The following is a 26,136-nucleotide window of genomic DNA, read 5'->3' as shown; positions in this document are numbered from 1 at the left end:
GACCATGGGCGTTCTCCTCATCTCATGCGAACGGGAAAGGCGCAGAGCCGGAAAAGTTGAGAACGCTTGGTCTAGAAGGTCTTGTTTTGGAATGAAACAATAGCGTTAAAAACGTGCTGTAAAGGAGACGGCTGATTTTTAACGTGTTGGCCATTCAGCATTCTGCAAAATTTTTCATGGTTTTCAGCAGAGTAAAGTTTGTTTATATGCAGTTGGGATTGCTAGCTGGGACACTCATTGTTAAGAACATTATTAAAAATTTGTGGTTGTAATACAAATTACTGGGCCCTTGTCCCAATGGGTCCCATTAGTCCCAAACGGGGCAGGCGATAATTGCAGCCACATCAGTCCCAATGTAGATCTGTCCCGGGTTCATCATTGTTTGTTTCGATTACCATGAAAATAAAAGCTTATATGTGCCAAAAAATCTCCAAAATAAATTTTCACATTTCTATTGAGATTTATTACAATGTCTGACGATGATATAATACATGCATGGTATGATTGAAATATTTTTACAAGATAAGTAGGATTGATTAAGAAAAGTTAGTTTCGATATTTATTGCAAACGGAATTTCGATCTCTTGCCAACCTCAGAAGAGTCATAGCACGTTTCTGATTGTACTGTCTTACAAATGAATGGCGATGCATGGTCAATCTGCTTTCTCTGTGACTTCCAGTTACGAGGGCGTTTCCCATCAGTATGTATTCTTTGCCACGTCGTAGCTTAGGACACTGACATAGATCCAATGTCCATAAAAATTCTCTTGGTGATATTGGTATCGTGTTCTTGTATGATTGAATAACTTGTACTTCGTAGCGCAGACTTTGCTGTTCCTTTTCCTTTCGAAGAACAGATACTCGAAGAACTGGAAACAGAAAAGGCATACAAATATCAGGTGTGAAAAAACATAAATGGTTAAAATAACAGTAGAATACGCATGCATTATAAAACATTTTCTCGACATACGATAAGTACAAGTTTGAACTCGATTGCACCATTCATCTTAGAGCTATTGGCACCAAAATCAAATTAGCTATGCTTTTGTATTTTTAAGGTCTACCCGTATATCAATTTTTGTTCAAACTCGTTCATTATTCCTTGAAAATATAGCAGTCATAAGTAACGTTTAACGTAAAAAAAACATTCTATTGCTCAATCCCCATTGAGGTATTAGCATCAAAACTGAATTAGCAACCTGCACCCTATAGGTATATGTACGACCAATTTTTCTTTGATTCCACCCGTTACTTCCTGGGATATATCAGGCCGGCATAACGGAGAAAAAAGTTCAATTACTCATTGCTCCATCCCCTTTGTACCAAATTTTGTTCGATTTCATGCAGTAATTTGTGCGCTGGAGCGGCAACAAAAAACAGGTCATATAAATACATACAGATAGACACATTTCGTAAAAATGATCATAATGAACTCAGCACACCTCAAAACGTGCAAATCCGTCGAAATTCAAAAATAGAAAATTTTTACGAATCCAATACTTTCTTGTACATAGAAGAAAATTACGCTTCATTCGCTTTGTGGCTAGTAGATAGCGAGTCATCTGATTCATTGCATTTTTAAATACTTTCTAAATTATAATTAAATCATAGACGTATTCACATTTTTATGGTTTTCCAAAGGGTCTTTTTCTCAATGTTCTCTACGCATAAAAAATATGTTTTAAAAAATAAGCACCTTTTCACTTGTTTTTTTCTTCGTCAGATAAAGGTTTGAAGAGTAAAAAGTAGAAATTTGAAGCTTGAATTGAAACATAGCGTTTTGAAATGTTACTTTGAGTAGTCCAATAATGAGACAGAAACTAGTATGTTGTGGCCATCACGAAACTTTCTTCTATATTTTTCCTTTTTCTGATCCCTCTCCATGCTTGACGAGGAAGCAATATTCCTAACAAAAACAAAATTACACAAGCAAAAACTTGACGACCATCCCAATGTCTGAATTATTGTAAAAACAAAACAAAGAGCGAAAATTGAAAGTTACTTTAAAAGCCTTACTTGAATTAATTACAAATATTTTATTTATTAACAAACATAAGATGGCAACAGTTAAAAATTTTAAATCATTGAGATAATATTTCCGATCATTTCCATACAATTAAAATCACGAGAAATACGCAGACGACAATCTATTACGATTTGTCTTTCTTATTGTTGCATTAATAAAGTTATTTTTATTCGCAAAAAAAAAAAAAAAAAAAAAAAAAAAAAAAAAAAAAAAAAAAAAAAAAAAAATCAACACCTCTTGGAGCGATTGGAGTCAAAATTGAACCAAAGCCTGTTTACGTATGGATTCACATATATTCCAAATTTCCACCAGAACGTAGCATTACTTCTTGAGATAGGGCACTCACAATAGAAAAAAAGAACGGATGATTGCGCTACCCCCTTTTTAGCTTTTGACACCAAAATAAAATCAGTTCTTATACCCACTAAGGGCTACTTGTCAAAAATTTTTTGTTTGATTCCGTTCGTCATTTCTTGAGATACAGCAGTCACAATTGACGACAAAAAACGTTCTATAACTCAACCCCCGTTTGAGCTATTGACACCAAAATTGAATCAGCACCTGCTCCTGTTAGGGGCAACATATGGACCAAATTTTGTTTGATTCCGCCAGTTACTTCCTGAGGAATAGCAAGCACGCGTAACTCAAAAAACGTCCCATTGCTCCACCCCCCTTGGAGGAATTCGCGCCAAAAACCAATGGGCACAAGTTCACATAGGGGCACATATGTGTACCAAATTTCGTTCAATTTCATGCGGTAGTTTTTGCTGTAGAGCGGCCACAAAAAACTGGTCACACACAGACGTGACACACATACACACACACACATACACACACACATACACACACACACATACACACACACACACATACACACACACATACACACACAGACAGACAGACATTTTCCAAAAATAGTCGAAATGGGCTCAGCACACCTCAAAACTTTCGAATCCGTCAAAATTCGAAATTCGAAAATTTGCACGAATCCAATACTTTTTACTTTCTTCTATATCTCATATATAGAAGAAAGTATTGGATTCGTGCAAATTTTCGAATTTCGAATTTTGACGGATTCGAACGTTTTGAGGTGTGCTGAGTCCATTTCGACCATTTTTGGAAAATGTCTGTCTGTCTGTGTGTGTGTGTGTATGTGTGTGTGTGTGTGTGTATGTATGTTTGTGTGTGTGTGTATGTATGTGTGTCACGTCTGTGTGTCTCCAGTTTTTTGTGGCCGCTCTACAACAAAAACTACCGCATGAAATCGAACGAAATTTAGTACACATATGTGCCCCTATGTGAACTTGTGCCCATTAGTTTTTGGCGCGAATTCCTCCAAGGGGGGGTGGAGCAATGGGACGTTTTTCGAGTTACGCGTGCTTGCTATTCCTCAGGAAGTAACTGGCGGAATCAAACAAAATTTGGTCCATATGTTGGTATTAACAGGAACAGGTGCTGATTCAATTTTGGTGTCAATAACTCAAACGGGGGTTGAGCTATAGAACGTTTTTTGTCGTCAATTGTGACTGCTGTATCTCAAGAAATAATGAACGGAATGAAAGAAAAATTTATCGTCAAGTAACTCTTAGTGGGTATAAGAACTGATTTTATTTTTGTGTCAACAGCTAAAAAGGGGGTAGCGCAATCACCCGTTCTTTTTTTCCATTTTGAGTACCCTATCTCAAGAAGTAATGCTACGTTCTGGTTGAAATTTGGAATATATGTGAATCCATATGTAAACAGGCTTTGGTTCGATTTTGACGCCGATCGCTCCAAGAGGTGTTGATTTTTTTTTTTTTTTTTGCGAATAAAAATATTTTTATTAATGCAACAATAAGAAAGATAAATCGTAATAGATTGTCGTCTGCGTATTTCTCGTGATTTTAATTGTATGGAAATGATAGGAAATATTATCTCAATGATTTAAAATTTTTAACTGTTGCCATCTTATGTTTGTTAATAAATAAAATATTTGTAATTAATTCAAGTTAAGCTTTTAAAGTAACTTTCAATTTTCGCTCTTTGTTTTGTTTTTACAATAATTCAGACATTCGCAACTCCAACGAACTATAGGGGGCACTGAAGTCACTGTCTAATGGCGGAATTGAAAACTAAAACAAACGCACATGGTAACGAAGAAAATGCTAAAAGTGTTGTGATTTTTGTTCGTACGTATGATTTTTTCGCTTTATTCTTTTTAAATTAATTTTCAAAGTCTTGTGGATATTCTGGCCCACGTAGAAAGAAATGAGAATTCAAGAAGCATTACTAAACGTCAAAGATTAATGCAAACTACGTAGTTCGTAGTTCTAAGCAGCTATTTCCACGATGTTGAATTCGATATTTATCAATTCTTGATAAAACTAAATAATAATTGTGGCCTGACAAGAATAACAATTAATGCTAGAAAATTCAATATGACATTACAAATTGTTATCGAAAGAAGATGATATTTTTTTGCCTTGCTTGGCTAGCGCTTATTGTTTTCCATTTGTAGCTGATGTATTTCTCTCGAATTCCCGAATCGGTTAATTTAAAAATTTTCTGTTTCGATTTTTCTAATTTCTGAGTTACGATTTAATTGTGTCATGTTATGCAAATCATCAACAAAATTCTCACGGATATATGGTGGTAGTTTTCTTTTCAGTTGATTGACCATTATTTCTTTTCATTTATCGAATTCTGTAATCTTACTACCATTTTATTCCACTCATGATAAAAATTAAAAATGGTTTAACTAAAAACGCGAAATCTCGCCAAGGCTACTTTGCTCGCACAATGCCAAAATTATAACCCTAAACAAATTTGGCGATACCTTTCAGCTGAGAATAAAAGGAATAAAGTAAATTCTTTCTCGGTTATTCATTTTGTTCTACGATAATATATTCAAGAAAATATTTTGCATACTGTCCATTCCAACTAAATGCTGCTGTAAAATATGGTAAGTTTAATTAATTTAAGATTAAAAAAACTCCCATATTCTTACAAATTCATACAAAACAATAAAAATTTTTACCTTGTAGAACGTTATCCATGTTTGTTAATCCAGAATTTTCGCTTTCACCTATTATTAAGGAAATAATGAAAACTAACATTATTTTGAGGAGCTCGAGAATACTACTAAGGGACGAATTAATTTCTGTAGCTGAAAGCAAACTAAGACACATCGATTGCGTTAATAAATACTCAGAACAAACTGCCTGTGTTTACGTCAACAGACACACATGGAACGCAACGTGGCAAAGTTTTAGTTGCATTCGCAGTTTTATAAATCACCGCAAGGTAGCGTATTCGAGCGCAGGAGTTCCGAATTGGGATGGTCGTCAAGATTTTGCATGTGTAATTTTGTTTTTGTTAGGAATATTGCTTCCTCGTCAAGCATGGGGAGGGATCAGAAAAAGGAAAAATATAGAAGAAAGTTTCGTGATGGCCACAACATACTAGTTTCTATATATTAGATATAGAAGAAAGTAAAAACAACGTAGGGGCTCGGCCAGATTTTGAATCGGGACCTCTCGCATTTTAAGCGAGAATCATACCCCTAGACCACCAAGCCACTTCATGAGTACAGTATAAAACATAATTTATTTGCTTTTTACTTCTTTTTACAAAAAAAGGAAGTATTGTATTCGCGAAAAAAATTCACTCAAAAATCGATCTTAATTTCCATTTGACTCACCCCCGAATGAATGATGAGTTTTTTTTTTTTTTTTTTTCCGACTTGATCACACGTGGATAAGTGCCTAAGAACGTATAGACACGCAAAATATCCATTTTGACGATTCCCGAGTTAATTACAATGAGTTTTCTCGTGACGTCTGTATGTACGTATGTGCGTATGTATGTCGCATAACTCAAGAACGGTATGTCCTAGAAAGTTGAAATTTGGTACGTAGACTCCTAGTGGGGTCTAGTTGTGCACCTCCCTTTTTGGTTGCATTCGGGTGCTTCTAAAGGGGTCTTTTGTCCCTTTTGGGGGGAAATCATTGTTAATTTCGATGTAGAATCAAGTGGTGTTATCATTTGGCGAATAGTTGACTATATATCAAAAGTCTTTTAGTCGTCAAGTTTTGTCGCCAATTTGGTGACAAATTTGGGGTCATTTCACGTGAAATCTCTTGATGCCATCATGTCTCAGATTTTGTCCATTATTTTTTTACGAACTATGAGATCATGATATCTATGAGAAAAGCACAAATTATTTCTTTTAGATTTTTTTTTATGAATTACGCTTTGGAGAATTTTTTCGAAAATTCGATTTTTGATCATTTTCCGGAGTCACCGTTTTGGCATGAATTCAGAAAATCTCTTTAATTTCTTGATTTTTAACCAATTAAGCTGAGTTAGGTATCAATTTCAAGCTAATATTTTTCTCTTTCATTGTGAAAAACAGAAAGTATTCTAAGAACAGTTGGGTGTTGCCACTCTTTATCTAAAGTCAGATTTTATGTATTTTCGATTGGGAGATAAAATAAGTTACATCTCCGGAGTACCTACTACGATCTGCATCATTTTTTTTTTTTTTTTTTTTTGTAGCATATTTGAATCATTCTCTTGCTATGTAGAAAAAAGTAGAAGGGTGTTTTTGTTGTTTTGAAATAAAAAAATAAAATTTGTTTTGCAGAAAATACAAGTTTTCTATTACTTTAAATCCCTTTTAAGCTTAAAAAAGGCCAAAAACTTTTCAGAATAATTAATAATGGACTCTCAAAGGATTTGTATTAATAGTTTATCGCTAAAAAGTTGTTTATTTTTGAAAAGAATTGCTCAAAAACCTCTGTTACAGACCTCGCAAAAATAAATAAATAAATAAATAAAAAACATTTTTGATTGAAAGTGTACTAAATATTAAGAATAATAATTTGAAGAATAGTATAAAAAATATTTCTAATGGTATTATTTCGCTTTTTTTTTTTGACAATAAAGATAGGGGGGGGGGGGAATAATTACTATTGAAAAGTTTTCATAGCCTAAATTTGTTTGGATTACGTAACACATACCAATGATCTTCCGCTCCTACAATACTCATGCAATACGCATCATTCTTCTTTCGCTTTGAAAGTTAATCGACACATAGCTTTCGTCGATTATAAAATGTGAAATGAAAGGTATGCTTGTGTGGACGGCATTTAAAAAAAAAAATATACTATTTCCTTTGTATTAGAAGATGAAAAAGTCAGATTTTCTATCAATAAGTTTCAAAGAGGTTTTAAAATTACTTCAATCAGCAAAAATAATCTTCTTCAGAGAAATCTAGAGTTGTGGAGTACTTGCTGTAAGGGTGGAAGTTCATTGTCATGTGTAACGTAATCCAAACAAGATTATTCTAAGAAAAGTTTTCAACAGAAATTTTTTTTTTCCCTCCTTTAGTACACTTTCAATCAAAAGTGTTTTTTAAAAATTTATTTATTTATTTTTGCGAAGCCTGAAACGGAGGTTTTGCAGAATGGGGTGGTTTCCTTCAGTCAAAAGTACTACTTTAAGTCATTGAAATGGATAGAATGAGCAAAAAAATAACATGAACCCAGAAAATACTTTCATTTTCCCAACAATTTTTTTAATTTTTTTTTTTTAATGTCCGATTTTTCAAACAAAGCATGGTCTTGATGACGTCACAAATGATGCACTTGCCGCATCTTTCTACTACATTTCCACGTTATGATAATCAAGCAGCAAATTAAATATTGCGCTCTATGCTTGCTATCAACCATATCGTTGCCAATACACGTGAGTAAAGATGCGAATTAAATATTTTGCACTGTGAATGGCAACACTGAATGGCATTTCATCATTTGTGATGTCATCGGCAGAAGCCGTAAACAATGAAAGCGCGATGATTTAAGTTTTTTTTTTTAATAAGAAACGTAAACAAATTTATCAAAAAAGGTCAGATCCTATGTTTTTAAGCATGCTCTTTCAGAAAAAAATACTTTTGAAATTTTGGAAATGACTCCATTCTTTTCAAAAGTAAACATTTTTTTTAGCGATTAACTATTGAAACAAATCCTTTGAGAGTCCACTATTAATTGTTCTGAAAAGTTTTTGGCCGTTTTTAAGCTTAAAAGGGATTTAAAATAATAGAAAACTTGTATTTTCTGCAAAACAAACTTTTTTTTTTTTTTTCAAAACAAAACAAAAGAAAACAAAACGAAAAAAAAAAAAAATTGAATTTTGACATCTTGAATTCAAATTACGTTTTTCGCAATCACGAGTGTGTGTATGTAGGCGTGTCTGTATGTGTTTCTGTATGTGCAGGTGTCTGTATGTGTTTGTGTATGTGCAGGTGTCTGTATGTGTTTGTGTATGTGTAGGTGTCTGTATGTGTTTGTGTATGTGTAGGTGTCTGTATGTGTTTGTGTGTGTATGCGTGCATGTGTGCGTGTAGTTGTGTATGTATGCGCGTGTGTGTAGGACATGGGGACGGCAACCTGGGGACGGCTTTCGCTGTAGGAGCAGCATCGTGAGGAGCCCGTCGACGGTGATGGTGCGGAGGGTGGCGGTGGGTAAATAAAATGATAGGACGCCAAAAACAGTCAAATGAGAACAATAAGCAATCGTGATTGCTCAAAAAAAAAAAAAAAAAAGAAAGAAAGCAAGAAAAATGATGCAGATCGTTGTAGGTACTCCGGAGATATAACTTATTTAATCTCCCAATTGAAAAAACATAAAAACTGACTTTAGATAAAGAGGAGCAACACCCAACTGTTCATAGAATACTTTGTCGTTCACATTGAAAGAGAAAAATATTAGCTTGAAATTGATACCAAATTCAGCTTAATTGGTTGAAAAATAAAGAAATTAGAGAGATTTTCTGAATTTATGCCAAAACGGTGACTCCAAAAAAATGATCAAAAATCGAATTTTTTAAAAAATTCTCCAAAGCGTAATTTTTATCCAAAAAATCTAAAAAGATTAATTTGGGCTTTTCTCGTAGATATCTATTCGTAAAAAAAATAAGGGAAAAAATCGAAGACATGCCGTCACGGCCGACTTTTTAATTTATGCGACTTGACGTGGAATGATCCTTTGACGTTATTTTTTTTTTAAAGTCTGGTTTCAATTTGGCCACTGTTGGTGACATTTAGAGAGTTAACTATTGAATCACACATTAAAATTACCAATAATCGGGAAATAACATTAAATTGGTGTAAAAGGAAGTCATGTAATGCACACATCAGCTCGTTATTCTGATTATGGCATCAACAGGAAGCTTGTTTTGTATCTTGTGTCGTGACATTTTACAGAAAACATAATTTTGTTTTTTATTATTATTTCACTTTTCAAAAATTGTTTTTGAAAATCTAACACTTATATGCAAATAAAAGTACCATTTACTATTACCATTACTTGTACCATTTACTATAAAAGTACCATTTACTATAATTGAGATTGTTTTATTCATTAATAATTATATTACAAATACGTTATCTATTGTGCATTGAAGTTACCACCACTTATTTCTCTATTCGTATGGGGGGGGGGGGGGAGACGTCACGTCTTCGTAAGGCTCGAGTTTTAGACGCAGAAGTTAGAGCAGAGCAAAGTAATGCAAATTAATAAATAAATGAAAACTCTTTCAAATTTTGTATTTTTTAACATGTTTTGTAGTAAAATGAAAATACGATTTTAAATTGAAACTTTTTGAAAATTTGTTATTTATTCAACACGTTTCTTCCTCATATTTTATTGTTTGTTTTTTCCTAAAGTATTTTATTTATATACTAGCCGCCTGCGGCGACCAGCTGGTTCGCCTTCTTTCGCAATTCGCCTTTCTGTGCAAGCAGCCACCTACGGCGGCTGTTTGGTGAACTTGTCATTCAGCAGTATCAATCAATCCATCTCTCTTTTTTTTTTGTTCCATTCACATTTTTACGCCAAGATTGCCGCCTTCGGCGGCTATTTACCTTTACGATCTATCTCTAAATTTTTGGTATCCATCTCTATTTATTTTAACCTCCCCGCTCATTTCCTAATAAAAACAAAGATCTTTCAAAAAACAGCTTTTTTTTTTTATTTAAGTAAAGCAAAAGAAAAAAAAATCTCAAATTCCCCGTAGTAGTGCAAAAAGTAGTGTTTGACAAACATAAAAAATCTCGCTGTTTTTATTGAATTAAATTCGGACAACCATGAAATGTAACGTAATATAGATACAGCAAAAGGTCCAGTTTGGGGGGGGGGGAATGCAAAAAGAAATAAATGCGATCCCTAAATAAAACAAAAAACAAAAAAAAAAAAAAGAAAAAAAAAAAGCAAGCGCTGCCGGAAAAACACGTGGTCATCACGTCAGAAAATGTAGAAGTAAGCTATATAGTAAAAAAAAAAAAAAGATAACATTGCTTGCGATTAAGATTCCATCGTAAATATCGAATCGAAATCCAAGTAGTGACGTCACAAGTATAAAAGATTGAAGAACGCTTTTTTCGACCGATGCGTGAAAAGACATGATGTGTTCAGCGTTAAAAAAATTGTAAAAAAAAAAACTATTCCGTATTTTTAAGAACTTTTTTTTTTTTTTTTGAAGAGGGCGAAATGTTTTTACTATTACAAACTTAAAATTTATAAATGAGGCTTTGATTCTTCTCGCAGGATGATATTAGAAAAAAATAAAGCCCTGGAAAAAATGCAAATTACAGGTTTTTTCAAAAATTCATAAAAAATATAAATATTGCTCAATCTTAAAAATTTTTTCATTCATCATGTTTAAAATTAAATTTTCTACACTACAGTACAAAAAATATTTGTATGGTGCGATTGGTTCGGGGTCTGTGAGGTAAAAAGTACTAAAAAGTGCAAAAAAACACATAAAACATTAAATAACTTTTTTTCTAATTAAAATATCAAAAATCGAAGCCCGAGGTGCACATCCTCGGCAAAAACTGCACCAGTATACCAAACTTGATCTTTCTAGGCCTTACCGTTTTCCCGGGATGCGCGCCACACACACACACACAAACATCTTATTTTATTATATGTATAGATTATTATTTTTCTTCATGAGTGTTTGGTGACTAGAGACTGAAATAATTCAAAGCTCCTTCATTTTCTTTTAAACTTTAATTCTTAAAAATTACTGAAAATTCAAATCTAGATTTTTTATTGCAACAACTGTTTTTAATGCAGAGTTGACGAAGAGCAAAATGAAATAAATCAATACATGAAAAATAACATTCTATCCTCAAAGAAGATAAAATCGTTTCAATTCAAAGAATATATATAAATATATATATATATATATATATATATATATATATATATATATATATATATATATATATATATATATATATATATATATATATATATATATATATATATATATATATATATATATATATATATATATATATAAAAAGAAAGAGGAGTGATCAGGGACAGCTTTTATAAAAAGCAAAACAATTTTATTTAATTAATACACATTTATGTTCGCTACTATAAAATAATTTTTGCAACAGAAGAGTGAAAAACATAGTTTAGTTTTCTCTGTCTCACTTTTTTTCATCGTGCTGATGGCATTCACCATTCTCGTCTTCTCTTTTTGGTGTACTAAAAATATTTTATTTGCTGTGGTAGATGTTGAGCATTTGCTATGAGATACAATATAGTACTTGCAGTTCAACAGTTTGTGCTTGGAGCCATCTTGAGAATCCTAGCGATGTTCTATTCACGCACGTCCGTCCAGTACCAGTACCCTACCAGAAGGAGATGGGAGCGGGAATGAATCTTGATGTCATCAGCGGAGGTGGTGAAACTAAGGGGGTGGGGCTAAGCGGGAGATTTTAAGAATTAATTAAAAAATAACTAGCAACCCGATTGAACTGAAATTTGTGTCTATCGTGATAAAATGGCCTGAATTTTCATTAAAAAAAAAAAATGCATGCAGGTTCCTCATTTTCAGCCCTCACATTACTATTCAATTTCTCATTTTTTTTTAAAAATGAGAAATTTTCTTCAATATTTTCCGTTCAAGATCAATCTGAAATATAAAACTTCAGTTTTAAGGAAAGACTGAAAAATACGGTATGGGATGCCTGAATGTATGCCTGGAAGTTATGTAACTTGCACATGGTATGGAAACAGTGATAAAACAACAGAAACAACGCAATTAATTATCTCTGGGCTCGGCCGGGATTTGAACCCGGGACCTCTCGCACCCGAAGCGAGAATCATACCCCTAGACCACCGAGCCACCCATAAATCAGATAATTTTTATCAATGAATTGCGTAACACAGTGATTGGTTGCAAAATCCATATTTTGCATGAAAGGGGTGTTTTTCTCTTGTTGGAACTCTTTGACTTGAGGAGTATTAGTTTAATTGCATGCGTAAAACACAAGAAAAAAATAGCAGGTTTAAAAAATGTATTTACTCTGTATTCGGGTACTATATTATTTTCATCAATAAATTTGTACAAATTCTGAATCTTCCAGGTTTGGGAAAGAAATTCTAATGCATATTGCCTGATAAAACACTAAAACATTCAATAAAATTTTTCACAAAAGCAGAAAAAAAAAAAAAAAAAAAAAAAAAAACTCAGATCAATACGAAAGCAAATACATTTATTTTGTCCATTTGCAGAACAAATGCACCAGTTTACGGACATCAAGTGTCGTCCCGAACCAAAACCCCGAAATTACATTTTTTTGGGGGAGGGGGGGGGGGAACAAAAACTCTCAGTTTGCCAGGAACTCCAAATTTTGCTGAAATGATGATAGTTTTACCGAATAACCGCGTATGTCGAATGGAACTCCAAACTTCATCAAACGATGATAATTTTGCCGAATAAAACTTCAAATTATGCCGAATCGTCAAACAAAATTTGTTGAATAAGGAAATATTTAAAAGGTCACGTTACAGTCGATGGGATCGAGGTACCCCATACCCCATGCGTACATATCAGCTCGATAAAAATTATGAGAAAACGCAGTAATGAATAATATTATAATTTCCCTAAAGATGGCAGCATCACTGAATTAAAGACCTGCTGCTATAAAACTCTTGATTCTTTTCCTCAGCCCTGGCAGACAGTGTTGCCAGATTAGGGGAAATTTCCCCATTTTGGGGAAATCTGGTGCTCTCTGGGGAAATTTTGGGGAAATGGGTTTTGAGGGGAATTCTTTGGGGAAAAATTTTTTTCTTGGGGAAAACCTGGGGAAAAAAACTCTCGGAGGGAAAAAAAAAACTCGTATTTAAATTTGAGTCTTGACATCTGGTAGTTATATTGTTTGTATTACATTGTTGTTGGTTTAGCTTTGCTCAACTTTATGGAATTCGCATTTCACATTATGTGGCTACGAAATTTGCATTAATAGTCCTGCGTGAGTAACTAGTTGATACGTGAAACAGGCAAAAAAAAAAAGTGTGATGAAGAATGTTCTTGGATTACGGGGCGCGGGAGCGCCCCGCCCCGCCAAGGAAACCAAACGTCAGCAGCCAACAGAAGCAAATCCACCGCCAAAGACGAAAGGAGCGACCAAGACTAACCAGGAAACATCACGATCAAGGAAATTCAAAAAAAATACAAATTGGTGGCATTCGAAAGAGCATTGGAAAACATGTTTATGGCACTGAAACTACGTGCCCTCGTGACTACGTTATCGAAATATGATGTCTTAAAAATTGCCGAAATTTTTAGTAAAGTCGCCAAATTTAGCGAGTTTTGTTCAGAAATGGAAGGTACGGCGCGAATTCAACATCTGCATCTGACAAGACATTTCACTTCCATATTTGGTCACCACCAAGGCGCGTGAGAAACATCGCATTAACTCTTTACTCGGGGTGATTACCATGGCGCGGGGTGTCGTGGCACAGACTGCGGCATTGAAATTTTTAGGGGCTTGTGTTCCGGGATATTAACGTGCAACTGTATAGGGGAAAACGCCGCAGCCCGAAATATTTGTTTTATTTCATTGTAAAAACAATGGAATTTTTTGTTATTCTTAAGACTGTTAAAAAACTGATGTTTAAAACTTTTATGCTTCTGCGGGTGAAATATTTCCACTGAAAGAGTTTTTTCGATGATGAAACTGTTTTGAAAAAAATATGAAAACCGTAGAGAAACGGTAAACACACTTTAAAGTTTTTTTTTTTTTTGAAAAGTCGTAAATCTGAAGTCTTCAACAGTATCTAAATACGAAGAAAACGACATTTTTAAAGATTTCAAACCATGTTCTCAAATTTAAAAAAAACGATTTCTGCCAGTTATTTCCAGTGTGTTTTTCGTTATGTGTATCGTTTTCAAGTTATGTGAAAACCCTCTAAAAAGTCAAATAAAAAAAAAAAACTGTATTAATTTTTATTTTGCTCGTATTTGAATTCCCTTTTAACGTGAAACATAATTGGTAAAAGTGACTTCAGTATTTTTAAAAATGACTAAATAACATGCAATATGATGTGCATTTACGTTATAGCGACTTTCAGTTGCAGTGACAGACTTTTTCGAACTACAGGGGTTGTAATGAACGTCGACTAAAATTTTTGATAAGAATCTGTTATGAAGTAATTTCCGACATTGCTGTGCAAATTTTTGACATTTACTATCCGTTGTTTTCTTTTTTTTAATTATTATTTTTTTCGATTTTAAATTAAACATTTTCGCTAGCAGTGGTCAGACAATAAAACTTCATGAATGATAATAACTTTTGAAAAAATAAATAAGAGCTGGGATACTACAATCCATGATCATGTTCTTTCAACATCAAAAACTATCCATTTTATTTTCAATATATAAGCTTTAATAAGCATGTTTTTTTTTTTTACTTATTCATATTAATTCTCGTACATAATTATTAATTACTTACAACACATTTCATTACAAGAGTACAAACTTAAATTAGTTAAGTAAAACACACTTGAAATGCACTTAAATTCTGAAATGCATTATTATCACGATTACAAAGTTAAATCCTACGTTCAATTTCGTTATAAAGTTGTAGCTCCTCTGGATAAAGCTCTCTAGTTTCCATTTCACAGGCTTCATAGTTACTTTTTAATTTTACCCACACAAGTAAAGTGTTAATTCGAAACATCGTTTACGCGCTTTGCAGATGACCAGAAATGGAAATGAGAGTCTTGCTAGACGCAGGCGATGAAATCACGTGGTATTTTCCATTTCTTGCCAAGTCTTTAAATTTGGCGAATTTTCGTAAGATTTAGACAGACTTTGATCCCCCATATCTCAAAAACAAAAGGACGAGGGCACACAATACTTGGGTCATTTTTTTTTCTAAAGATACTCTTTCGAATGCGACCATTTTTAACTTTTTTCATGATTACTGAACTCGTGATGTTTCCTGGTAAGATTACACGACAGAACAAGTTCGGGTTTTTTGGGTTTTTCAGCCCCATGAAGACCCCCGGAGTTGATTTTTGGTACACTCAATCTCTAGTGGCCCCTGACGCCGTAAACCAAAATACAATCCCCTGGACCATCAGGGGGAGGAGGTATTAAAGTTATAAAATCGCTGTTCAAAAAAGTTTTCGCTTTCTTTGACAGGGCTACAGCCCAGACGGCAGGCAACCTTTGTTGAAGTAAGGGAACGGGATGTGGTCTGGGGATCCTCCCCCATACATTTTTCGTCCAAAATACGTAATTGTAGGTCACCTTAAGAGAAGGAAAGAAATTGGAGAACTCTCCATAGGAAATTGTCAGAAGTTTAATTTCCAAAATCGCAGTTTTAGACGATCTTTAAGATGAGGAGAGTTAAGTGGATCTCCCCTCGGAATTTTTCGAAATTGAAATCGTTTAAACAAAACTTGATCTTTAATGATGGAGAGGTTCAAAACTCGGAAGAACTTCTGCAGAAACTTTTCAAAATTAAAGTTTTGAAAATGCAACTGTAGATAACCTTCGATGATGTTATGAGGATCAGGTTTTAGGGCTTTCCCTAGCAACTCTTTCGAAATTAGAGTCCTAAATATGCAAATATTAAAATTTTTAATTTTCACCCTTACCTTACATTTTAACATATTTGAATTCAAACGCCTACAGCCCCAGTTAAATATTTCATTAGTTTGGACTGAGGTGTTTTTTTATTTTTTACTTTTATTGCTTCATTTTATTTTATATTTGACTTTAGTGGAACAGTTATGGTAATTTTTTTCCACTTTGTTTTATTTTAAACTAGTGGTACGCCACGGCTTTGCCTGTAAGGTCTTTTGGTTCGCCTGTATATTAAATGAAGCCGTCTGGCTCAAGGGGAAAACTATTTTTCCGGCAGTGGACTGTATATGTATGATATTTGATGACTGCATTGATGAGTCATTGATGTAAAATATGTTACATTCTAAAGTATACTAGCATTCTTTTGCTGCCCATTTTGTTATCAATGTTTCCATAACAAAGTTCGTTTGATGCAGTAGGGTATTATACAGAATAACTTTATATTCAAAAGAACGATGCAGGAATAACAACAAAAAAGGTTTGTAAACATTTTTTTTTTTTTGAAAAACCTTTCTTTGATTCTGACGCTCTATTATGCACATTCAATAGAATCAAAAATGAGAACTAAATAAAAAACATCCTAGGACATCCTAGGAATACTTAAGACCAAGGGCGCCCATATAGGGGGGGGCAAGGGGGGATCGAGCCCCCCCCCTAGAAATTAGAACTTCCTTGGTTTTAATAGTTTTTTCTTTGCAAAAATGTAAAAATATTTCTTCTCCAGCCATTAATGAATAAGTGATTAAAAGTGTCCAATTTTAATGACTCGAATTTGTCCTGAAATTGGTTTTCATGGGGAAAATATCCTGCTTAACCATGGTTAAAATATCTGAGCCCCTCCCCCTTACAATTTTGCATATGGGCGCATATGCTTAAGACGAATCCGATTGACTTTTTCCATGGATCGAGCAAATGTCAGGTATGGAAGCTTCTACATTTTACGATACATGATTTTTATTCCCTATTCCCACATTCGAGTGCCAAAGAAAAGCGCGGCACAGTGAAATCTTTATCCCAAACCAAAAATATAGCATGAACACAAGAAAAACATATTTTTAATCCTGAATTTTAACGGCGAACTTTTCCAGAACAAAGCATTGATATTCAAAATGTTAACTCACGGATCACGTTGTTTCCCCTAACCTCGAACCCAAATCGTTAATGGACCCCTTTTTCCCTAAAATTTTCCCTGCCGTTAAGAAAAATCCCTACGATTCCGTAACGGTTCATTGATTTGCAATATTTCCCCCTCTCCTGCAGAGCAGACACGCCTTCTTCTTTGTGAGCGTCGTGGATAGCGAATATGCGGAGAGGGCGAAACGTCTTCCATGGAAGGTCGCAGTCACGTGATCTCCCCCCGCGAAGATTCCTGCTTCAACAACCACTCCCAATTCCCGTATCTATGTCTCCAAGGACAAAGCCAAGACCCAAGACCCCAAGCGTTGCTCCTTATCGCTCGGGGACGTGCGTAAAATTTACGAAAAATGGATGATGAATTTCTCACCAATATGCTATGTTAATTGGCTCGTCCATGTTATGGTAATTTACTCGTCCATGTTATGATAATTCTCTCGGTAAAATAGGCTTAAAATTGGAGTAGAAAAAGAACAAAATCAAATTTTCGAAAACTCGCTTCGAGGTGCTCACCCCTATGCTACGTACTAATTTTGTGCCAAATTTCATGAAAATCGGCCGAACGGTCTTGGCGTTATGCGCGTAACCGACATCCAGAATCAGACTTTCAGCTTTATTTTCAGTAAGTTACAGCCCATTAGCTAGGGATAAGACAGAAATACATGAAATACACCGCCAGCTCAGTCATTCCAGCCAAGGGCTGCAGTTTCGTGCTTATTAGTACACATCAGTCCGGCATAGGATGCGACTGAGCTGGAGGTGGAAAACCTCTTAAGGAAGCCAAGAGTGCCAAACAAACTTAAAGCTAATATAAAATTAGCACCGACCAGACGAGTGATCGAAGCAATGGTTCAGTTCAACTCAAAGATTGAAGGCAAGACATGGTATTTTCAGTAAGTTACCGCCCATTAGTCAGGGATAAGACAGAAATACATGAAATACACCGCCAGCTCATTCATTCCAGCCGAGGACTGCAGTTTCGTGCTTATTAGCACTCATCAGCCCGGCATAGGAAGTGACTGAGCTAGAGGTGGAAAATCTCTTAAAGAAGCCAAGAGTGCCAAACAAACTGGTAGCTAATATAAAATTAGCACTGGCAGTGTATTTCATGTATTTCAGCGTTATTATCACTAAAGATTTATTAAAAAATTCGTATGCGAATTAAGAAAAAAAATATATATATAAATTATTTATTGTTGTATACATATAGTGTAAGGTTGCTATCATTGGGCCGACTCTTTCATTGCGCCTCGTCTATTATTTTGCAACTACGGACAGTAGGCGATATCGGTTGCTTCTTTAAAAGTTTGACGTTATTAATTCCTTGTTAATACAATACACAATCAAAAAGCACTTTAATCTAGAATCAAAACATGCTACTTCATCATAACAGACAAAAAGTAGAAAGCGGCGTTTAGCCCCAAGATGGCGGACTTGTCTCTACCTAAGCTACAATCGAGGGATTTAATTTGAGCAGGCTGTTACTTACCAAATTCGCTTGAGCAGAAATTCCTAGTTTGATGTCTTGTTTTCGTACAAGGTGGACAATTACCTACATAAAAAAGAGAATTCCACCATTAGAGAGAAAGAAGATCGGGTGACTATAGTGTGGATCTCATATGTTGAAGTTTGACCTTGATAATGTTTAATTCTTTTAGGAGAGTTCAGTAAAAAAGGGATGCGTTATTAGAGTGAGTGTGAGATGGAAAACTTTCGCTTAACAGCTACGAAAGTAAAGTGACTCAGCCCAACTCAGCGCCAATCACCAATCCTTATTGCTCTAAAAAGAGGTATTATCAAAGCCATGACTCAGCTTACCACAACCGCACTATATTCATAAGGTATTTCAATACATATTTCAGAATTTGACATACAATGTCAGGCTTAACATTTCAGGGGTACAAGAGGAGCGTTTGCCTCTTCCCTTCTCATCAACTTTTAGACAAATTCAGTATGCTTACTACTTAATTTTATAATCGTCATACATGACGAATTTTTTCTCAAATCTCGTCAACGCATCAGTTTAACCTTTTGCAAAGAGCAATTGAACTTTTTAATAAAGAAAATCTGATTTAAAATTCCTAAAATAAATGAATAAGTAAACTAAAGCAGAAAAGAGTTCTCGTTTTAAAATAATCGTAAAATTTTTTTCTTTCAAAATCTGAAATAATAAAAAACAAATAGATAAATAAACCAATTTACACGCGGAAATATTTTAAATAATAGACAGGAGAAGGGGGGGGGGGGTCACTTACAATTGGGTTGTTTCCCATTTTTCAAAGATATTTTTTTCAGAATGAGCATGGTCAAAAACATGGGATAAGTTACTTTTTTTTCCCCTCAGTTTGGACTCATTTTCTTTCTTAAGAAAAAAAATATCTTAAACGGCATTTAGCCGTTGTTTTCATTTCCGCTGCTGATGTCACAAGTGAGCAAATTGCTAGGGTTACCAGAATAAAGTTCCAAGACACTGCCAAACTTCGCTAAATGAATATAATTGAATACTATTTTATTTAATTAACAATTCTCGCTCCGCTAATAAATTGTCGCGGTGAAAAAAATCATTAAAAGTTGATATCTTGCCAGAAAAGACAACCACATGCTTTGATTCAAGATGGCTTTCATCGCTTGTGACGTCACACGATGAAACATTTTGGTTTAGAAACCAGACATTTTAGAAAATTAATCAAAAATTAAATGTTGGAAAAATAAAAGTATTCTCTGGGTCCATGTTATTTTTTGCTCATTGTACCAATTTCAGTGACTAAAAGTAGTACTTTTGGCGGAAGGAAACAACCTTATTCGTCAACTCTCGATAACTAGAAGTTCCAAGGGACCAGCTAGAATATTCGAATTGTTGGTGATTCAATTCACCTCAGTTTAAACCATTAGGGGGCACACGTACCCCCTGTGGCAATTAAGTTTATGCTCGCTGAGCCCTCCGAACTGACAACTGCCTTCTGGTGTGATAGATGGGCATATTGTTAAGCACACTACACGCAACATATAGGGGAGACCGGGGCAAGATGACGAGCTGGGCAAGATGACGAATGTCTTATTTTTTCCGTTTTCCACGAGGAAGCAGCATCAACTGCATACTACTGGCTCTCCTATTGGCTATTTAATCAGCAATAGTATAGAGACGCTGAAATAGCCATTTTTTCGTTAGTTCTGAAGCTCTGATTGTTTACCGCTGCCACGTTATAACTTTTATGCATATGTAAATAAACTCTGCTAGAAATACAGGCATGATAGAACATAACTTTTTAGTATTTATGAGTAACTTAGTTTATATACTGTGCATTACCATGAATAAACGTCATTTAATTGTCTTCCTTTATGGCAATGAAAACAATACTTTCAAACAGGCAGTCCGGGGCATGATGACGGGTCGAAACACGGGGCAAGATGACAAGACTTTCTCTTTACAAGTCCTGCTTTTAAAGAGAAATATTGTGACCCTCGAAAAGAAGAACGGATCCAGTGCTACAATGCCAAGAATGGTGGCATGAGGAATGTTCCAGTTATGAAAATGGCATTTTTATTTCTAACTATTGTTAGCTGCACAACTAAACGCTTCAACATTACGTTTCAATGCATTACGCTTAATTTGATACTTTGTAAGATGTAAAAACATAGTTATTCTTTCTTAAAACATGTAACATATTCAAAAGTTAAAAAATATGTTCAACCTTTTTCAGTGCTGTCATCTTGCCCCAAAGCCAAAGTCATCTTGCCCCAGTACTGGGGCAAGATGACGATTTATTAAGGCTATGAAAAAATAAAAAATATCCTTCATTAATTTCATTTGAAAACTTTAATGGTAGTATATTTAATACTACAAAGGACTACTCTAGCAGCTCATGTAAAATTAATTTTTTTATCCTTACAAAGAAATTAATAAACAACAAGAATTGTTAGCATAGTCATCTTGCCCCGGTCTCCCCTATATGCGCACAGTGTTTTCACTGCATGTAATCAACTCATTTGAAATTCACTAAAAAACAATTTAAACTCTTACCTTTTATACTTGGAGAGTTTTTTCTTCCTTCATCTCTGTGCTTCCGGATTGGACGGCTTTCCACTGACACAGATTTTCCTCGACTTTTCGTCGTATAATAAACATGATTGCTACCAATATCTCTCGTCTGGGCGAGTGTTCCATTTGGTCTTCCAAACTGATCAACAGTCAATTCAAAACTTTGAGGAGTTTTGATGAAAATTTTCGAAACCGTATTTTTCCGGGCATTTGGTTTTTCTGTTGTTGAAAATCTGATAGCAGTTGGAACGTCTTTCGTATCGACGTTTTTTGAACTCAAGGTAGAATTATACTGACTGCTCAATTTCTTATTGAAATTCTGCTTGTAATTTAAGTTCCTTTTGATGCTCCAAGAAGGAACTGATTTCAAGATTTCATTGTAATGGTAATAGGATTTGTAACCCTGGAATTTTCTCGTTGGAAAAGTTTTAGGCTTTGAATGGTGGGTGGATTCGATAAGGTTATTCAGAATCTCTGTTGTTTTCACATATTCATTTTGAATACTTGGTGACTGTTTTTTCTCCGTTAAAGAATTGCGAAGTGGATTGTTCGTGGATATCCAATATTCGTAGTGAACAGTAGGAATGTCTCCAGATCCTAAAACCTATTGGGGAGAAAAAAGCTCATTTACAACACAATACACAAAGTGTATTCCTATTTATTGAAATAAACTTTAAAATCATGTTTTAAACATTGGGGGTGGGGGGTGGGGGGGGGGGGGGGGGTTAGAAGATATAATAAAATAAGATATTTGTGTTTGCGGGTTCTTCGCCCCGGGAAAAGGGTAAGGTCTAAAAACATGAAGACTGGTATAAAGGCATAATTTTTGAAGACGATGCGCACCTCGTTGTCCGATTTTTGATAAATAAGTTTTACTTTTCATCCAATTTAGCCGGAACGAACTGTTCAGTCAATGTGTTGTAAATGTGAAACTAGATACGATCTATTTGTCAAGGATGTGTAACAATGAAAATTCCCCGAAGAATTTAGTTCAGAGTTAAAAATATACATCGTGAGTTATGCTACGTATTAAGCCGAACAACAATGTTGAAGTAGTCTAAGGTTTTCACTTTTACTCAGTGGTTGGAAGTAACGCGCTACAAGCATCGACGCTACTGTAATAGCTACATTTTTTAGTAGTTTGTAGTGTAACGCACTACTTAAAAAAAATAGTATAGTGAGTAGTTCGTTACAAAAAAAAAAGTAATTTGTAGCGATTTCTGTAAACTACTTTTCAATAAAGTTCTTTTTTTTTTTTGACTCGTGCAAATTTTACGCGAGTACATCAGCGGATGCAATGAGAAATAAGACTCATAAAAATACGAGATGACCTCAGGCATATCATTTTGACGCCATACGTTCTATCTATTTGACGCCATTAGTTCGTTTGCAATCGTAATTTTCATATTTCGCCAAAATGTGTATTGAATAGAGCTTGACTTAAAAAGAAAAGTCTATATGAATTAGCGATAACCGCCAATTTAGTAACTCCATTGTTTTTTCTGGCTGCCGAGAATGTCCCGTGGATGAACGTTTTAAATTTCAAAGAGATTTTTGTTCTAATACTGTAAAAGCACTTATTTTCGCAAAAATGAAGACATCGGTGGTTTTCAGAGTTGAAATTTTCGTGAATTTTTATATGAACAGACCGAAAGTTAAGAAACAAAAATATTTCGTGAAGTTTAAATTTTTGTAATTACGACGGGCAAGCGAGAATCGCGAAAATTAAAGTCTCGCGAAAATAAGTGCTGCTGCAGTCGGGTCAGCTGGGGTAAATATGAACATGGGGTAGTTCCTAACAAGCGCCGTTAGCGCTCCTATCAGCAGTGCAGGAACGACTCGAATCAATGTTCATAATTACCCCATACACACTGAGGTAAATGTGAACATATGGAGTAATTATGAACAGGTATTTTAAGGTCACTGACTGAAACTTAAAAACAAAAACAAACTCACAGAATGAAGTAGGGCAATGAAACATTCGTTTTTAGTGACTTTCCAGAATTTCTGCATGTATGAAAGACTTCTGGTAGCTGTTTAATCTGAAACTTAGAAAATTTGTTCGTAATTACGCCAACTGACCCTATTTACCAAATAAAGAAGCTACTGTAAATGTTATAGAAGAGGATGACATTGAATTGCCCTGGCTGGCTTACAATGCATACGAGCATTACAGTGTTATATAAGAGTATGGTAACGGACGTTTTTGAAAAAAAAAAAAAAAAAGAAAGAAATAATAGATAATTCTTAGTAATATTCCATGTTCAGATGAGCTAATTTATCTATCTAAACCTTTTTACGTTCAGTCCTCTTACGGTGTGTTTTTGTATTAGGGTGTCTTCCAAAAATCAAAAGTTGATTTTTCAAGTTGCACACCCTTGATATTTCTTTTACGTCAAAACAATTGTAAAAACGTTTCATACAATTTGAACAACTGCAACCAGTGCAAAAAAAAAAAAAAAAAAAAAAAAAACTCTTTTTAGAAACTCGAAATTTTTGTTGATAAAACTTTGCCCCTATACCGCACGTGCACCACAAAAACATTCATTCAAACTGAAAAACATTAAGGTATCCCACACCTTGACTAAAATTTATAACTTTGTTCAAAAAATGGATTTTTTTCGATACATATTTTTAAAAATGTATGGTAAATTTTACGAAATTATCAAGCTGAAAAATATCAACAGTAAAGTAGGTAATTAGCGTTAAACAGAAATTTTTGCTCTCCTGCAATATTGAAGTCTCCCACATAGTACTCAAAGATATGGATTTTTTCAAGGTTAAGTTAAATTTTTCATTTTAAATACATTATTTTTTTATTATTCATTTGCAAATGTTGATCCGAAAATGTGCTCGCTAATAATTTTTGAACTTGATATTTTACTTAAATTTATATGTAAATTTTTAAAAGATAAATGAAAAAAAAATTTTTTTTGAAGAAATTTAAAATTTTTAGGTCAAGTGTGGGGTATCTAAATGTTTTTTAATTTGAATAAATATTTTTGTAGTACATGTGGGTTGTAGGGTATAAGTGGCAACGTTTTATCAACAGAAATTTCGAGTTAAAAATTTTTTTTTTTCGATTTGGCCTAGCATACAAGTGTTGGTTTACACTTTCAGACGCACTTTCAGAAGCGCAAGTTTCCGTTGTTCAAATTATATGAAAAAAATTTTCAAATTGTTTTGACATAACAGGAAAAATATAAGAGGGTATGTGACTTGAAAAATCGACTTTCATTTTTTGTGGGACACCCTAGACCCACTTAATTTTTTTTTATTTACTTATTTTTTGAAAAGTAGTGAAGTAGCGACTACATTTCAAAAGTAATTTGTAGTTGCTACATTTAAAAAAAAGGAGTTGTAGTTGTAGTTGCTACATTAAAAAAAATAGTTGAAGTTGTAGTTAACTATATTTGTAAGAAAGTAGCTGTAGTTCGCTACAAAAAAAAAAAAAAAAAAGTAGTTTTTCCAACCACTGCTCTTACTTATGTGAGTAAGTTACATTTGTTGAGAGTTTGGTATAAGATGTTAATTTAGTGGTGGCGCGCTTCCCAGGGAGACAGAAATATACAATTTGGTACAGCTTTGTAGATTGTTCATTTATATAGATAGATATAGATAAACAAATACGAAGATTAAGATAGATATAGAGATAGATAGTATAGTATAGAGATAGATATATATATATAGAGATAGATAACTAGCTAGTTTGATAATTCTAGAAATAGATTCAAGAAATGTTTTCTTGAATTTAATATTTTTTGCAGATAGATGCAGATTGATAGATACAGAAAGATGGACATAAACTGTTAAATGCAGAGACACTAGCCGCCAAGGCGACTAGGTTAACCACCTGCGGTGTCAGCCTCGGAAAATTTCGGATGTAAATTATTCATTTAGGTTAGAGAGCGTTTTTTTAAAGCAGTTTTTTTTTCCTTTCAAATTTTGGCAATGTAGGGAGAAGGGGGGGGGGGTAGAAATCTGTGTCACATTTTTTTTATTGAAAAGAAGCAGCTGCAAACAACATCGTTTTTGATGAAAACTATTTGTTTTGATGCTTTAATTGTAAATTTTTCCTTTCTTTCTATTTTCCTTTCTTGTAAAAAAAAAAAAAAAAAAAAACTTTAATATTTAAAAGGTGCTGCAATTTAATTTGTCTTTTTTTTTTTTTCAAATTTTATGTCTATTTTATAATACTTACTACCACTCAGTGGTTTTAACTGCGGGGCGCACCTCTTTGGGCAGGCGTATAATTATTTATTGCAAAGGTGACTTCCAGCAGATACCAAAATTTTAACCCGCTCCCCCCCCCCCTTAAACAAAGTTGTCAGAAAATATGAATTAGCAAAACGTCAACGCTGAGCATTCGCTCTAAGAATACACTGCAAAAAATAATTGTTGTTTTTACAGTAATATACTGCTTTTTCCTACAGTTTAATACTGCTCTTCTAAATAACAGAAAAAAACTGTAAAACTGTTTTAGATTGCGCAAAACGATGCGCAAAAGGTGTTTCTTTTCATACGGGAAGAGAAACTAATGAATTCAAAGTATCAACAGCCATGTTAGTTATTTTTCGGGTGTGCTGAGACAGGACTGCTCAGCTGTAATCCAAGTTAAAGGTAAGTGCTAGTAATATTATTCATTCCCTTTTCTCAAAATGTAGTTTTTTTTATCATCGATAATGTATGTAAAATAACAGTATTTATTTTGAAATCATAATTCGTATTCCAATATTCGTTGACGTTGACTTTGCAATTTCTTTTAGTTGCTAAGTTGTAGCGATTGCTTTATAGCAAAAATCAGAGTAGTTGTTGTGATTCTGAATATTTTACTGCCCGTATGATAGTTTTTAAACATTTTCTGAAACTCAAATTTGATTTAAAAATAAATCAGTTCCTTTCTTTATCGTTTTTTAAAGTTATTAGAACATTAGATTTTGTTTACGACAATATTTTGTGTTATATAGCATGTGAGTACTTAAAATTTAAATTCTTATG

The 26,136-nt window shown here is 34.1% G+C and overlaps 1 protein-coding gene and 1 non-coding gene across 2 annotated transcripts in view; both read right to left on the bottom strand.

Annotated features, from left to right (window-relative positions):
- Positions 1–479: 479 nt before the first annotated feature.
- LOC129234561 (ADAMTS-like protein 5) overlaps positions 480–26,136 on the bottom strand; it is a 133,870-nt gene continuing 108,213 nt past the window's right edge. Inside the window, exons 10-12 of the mRNA XM_054868581.1 lie at positions 21,121–21,742; positions 18,589–18,651; positions 480–869 (exon numbers count right to left, since the gene is read on the bottom strand). Coding sequence (XP_054724556.1) covers positions 547–869; positions 18,589–18,651; positions 21,121–21,742 — 1,008 coding nt within the window. The 3' untranslated portion in view covers positions 480–546. The remainder of the gene's footprint in view (positions 870–18,588; positions 18,652–21,120; positions 21,743–26,136) is intronic.
- Trnap-cgg (transfer RNA proline (anticodon CGG)) lies at positions 12,141–12,212 on the bottom strand. Its single transcript has one exon. It is a non-coding gene; the product is annotated as a tRNA-Pro (tRNA).

The sequence above is a fragment of the Uloborus diversus genome, chromosome 1 (genome assembly GCF_026930045.1).
Source record: "Uloborus diversus isolate 005 chromosome 1, Udiv.v.3.1, whole genome shotgun sequence".
NCBI lineage: Eukaryota > Metazoa > Arthropoda > Arachnida > Araneae > Uloboridae > Uloborus > Uloborus diversus.
Note: the sequence above shows the minus strand (reverse complement) of the source record. Positions and strands in the feature narration are given on the sequence as shown.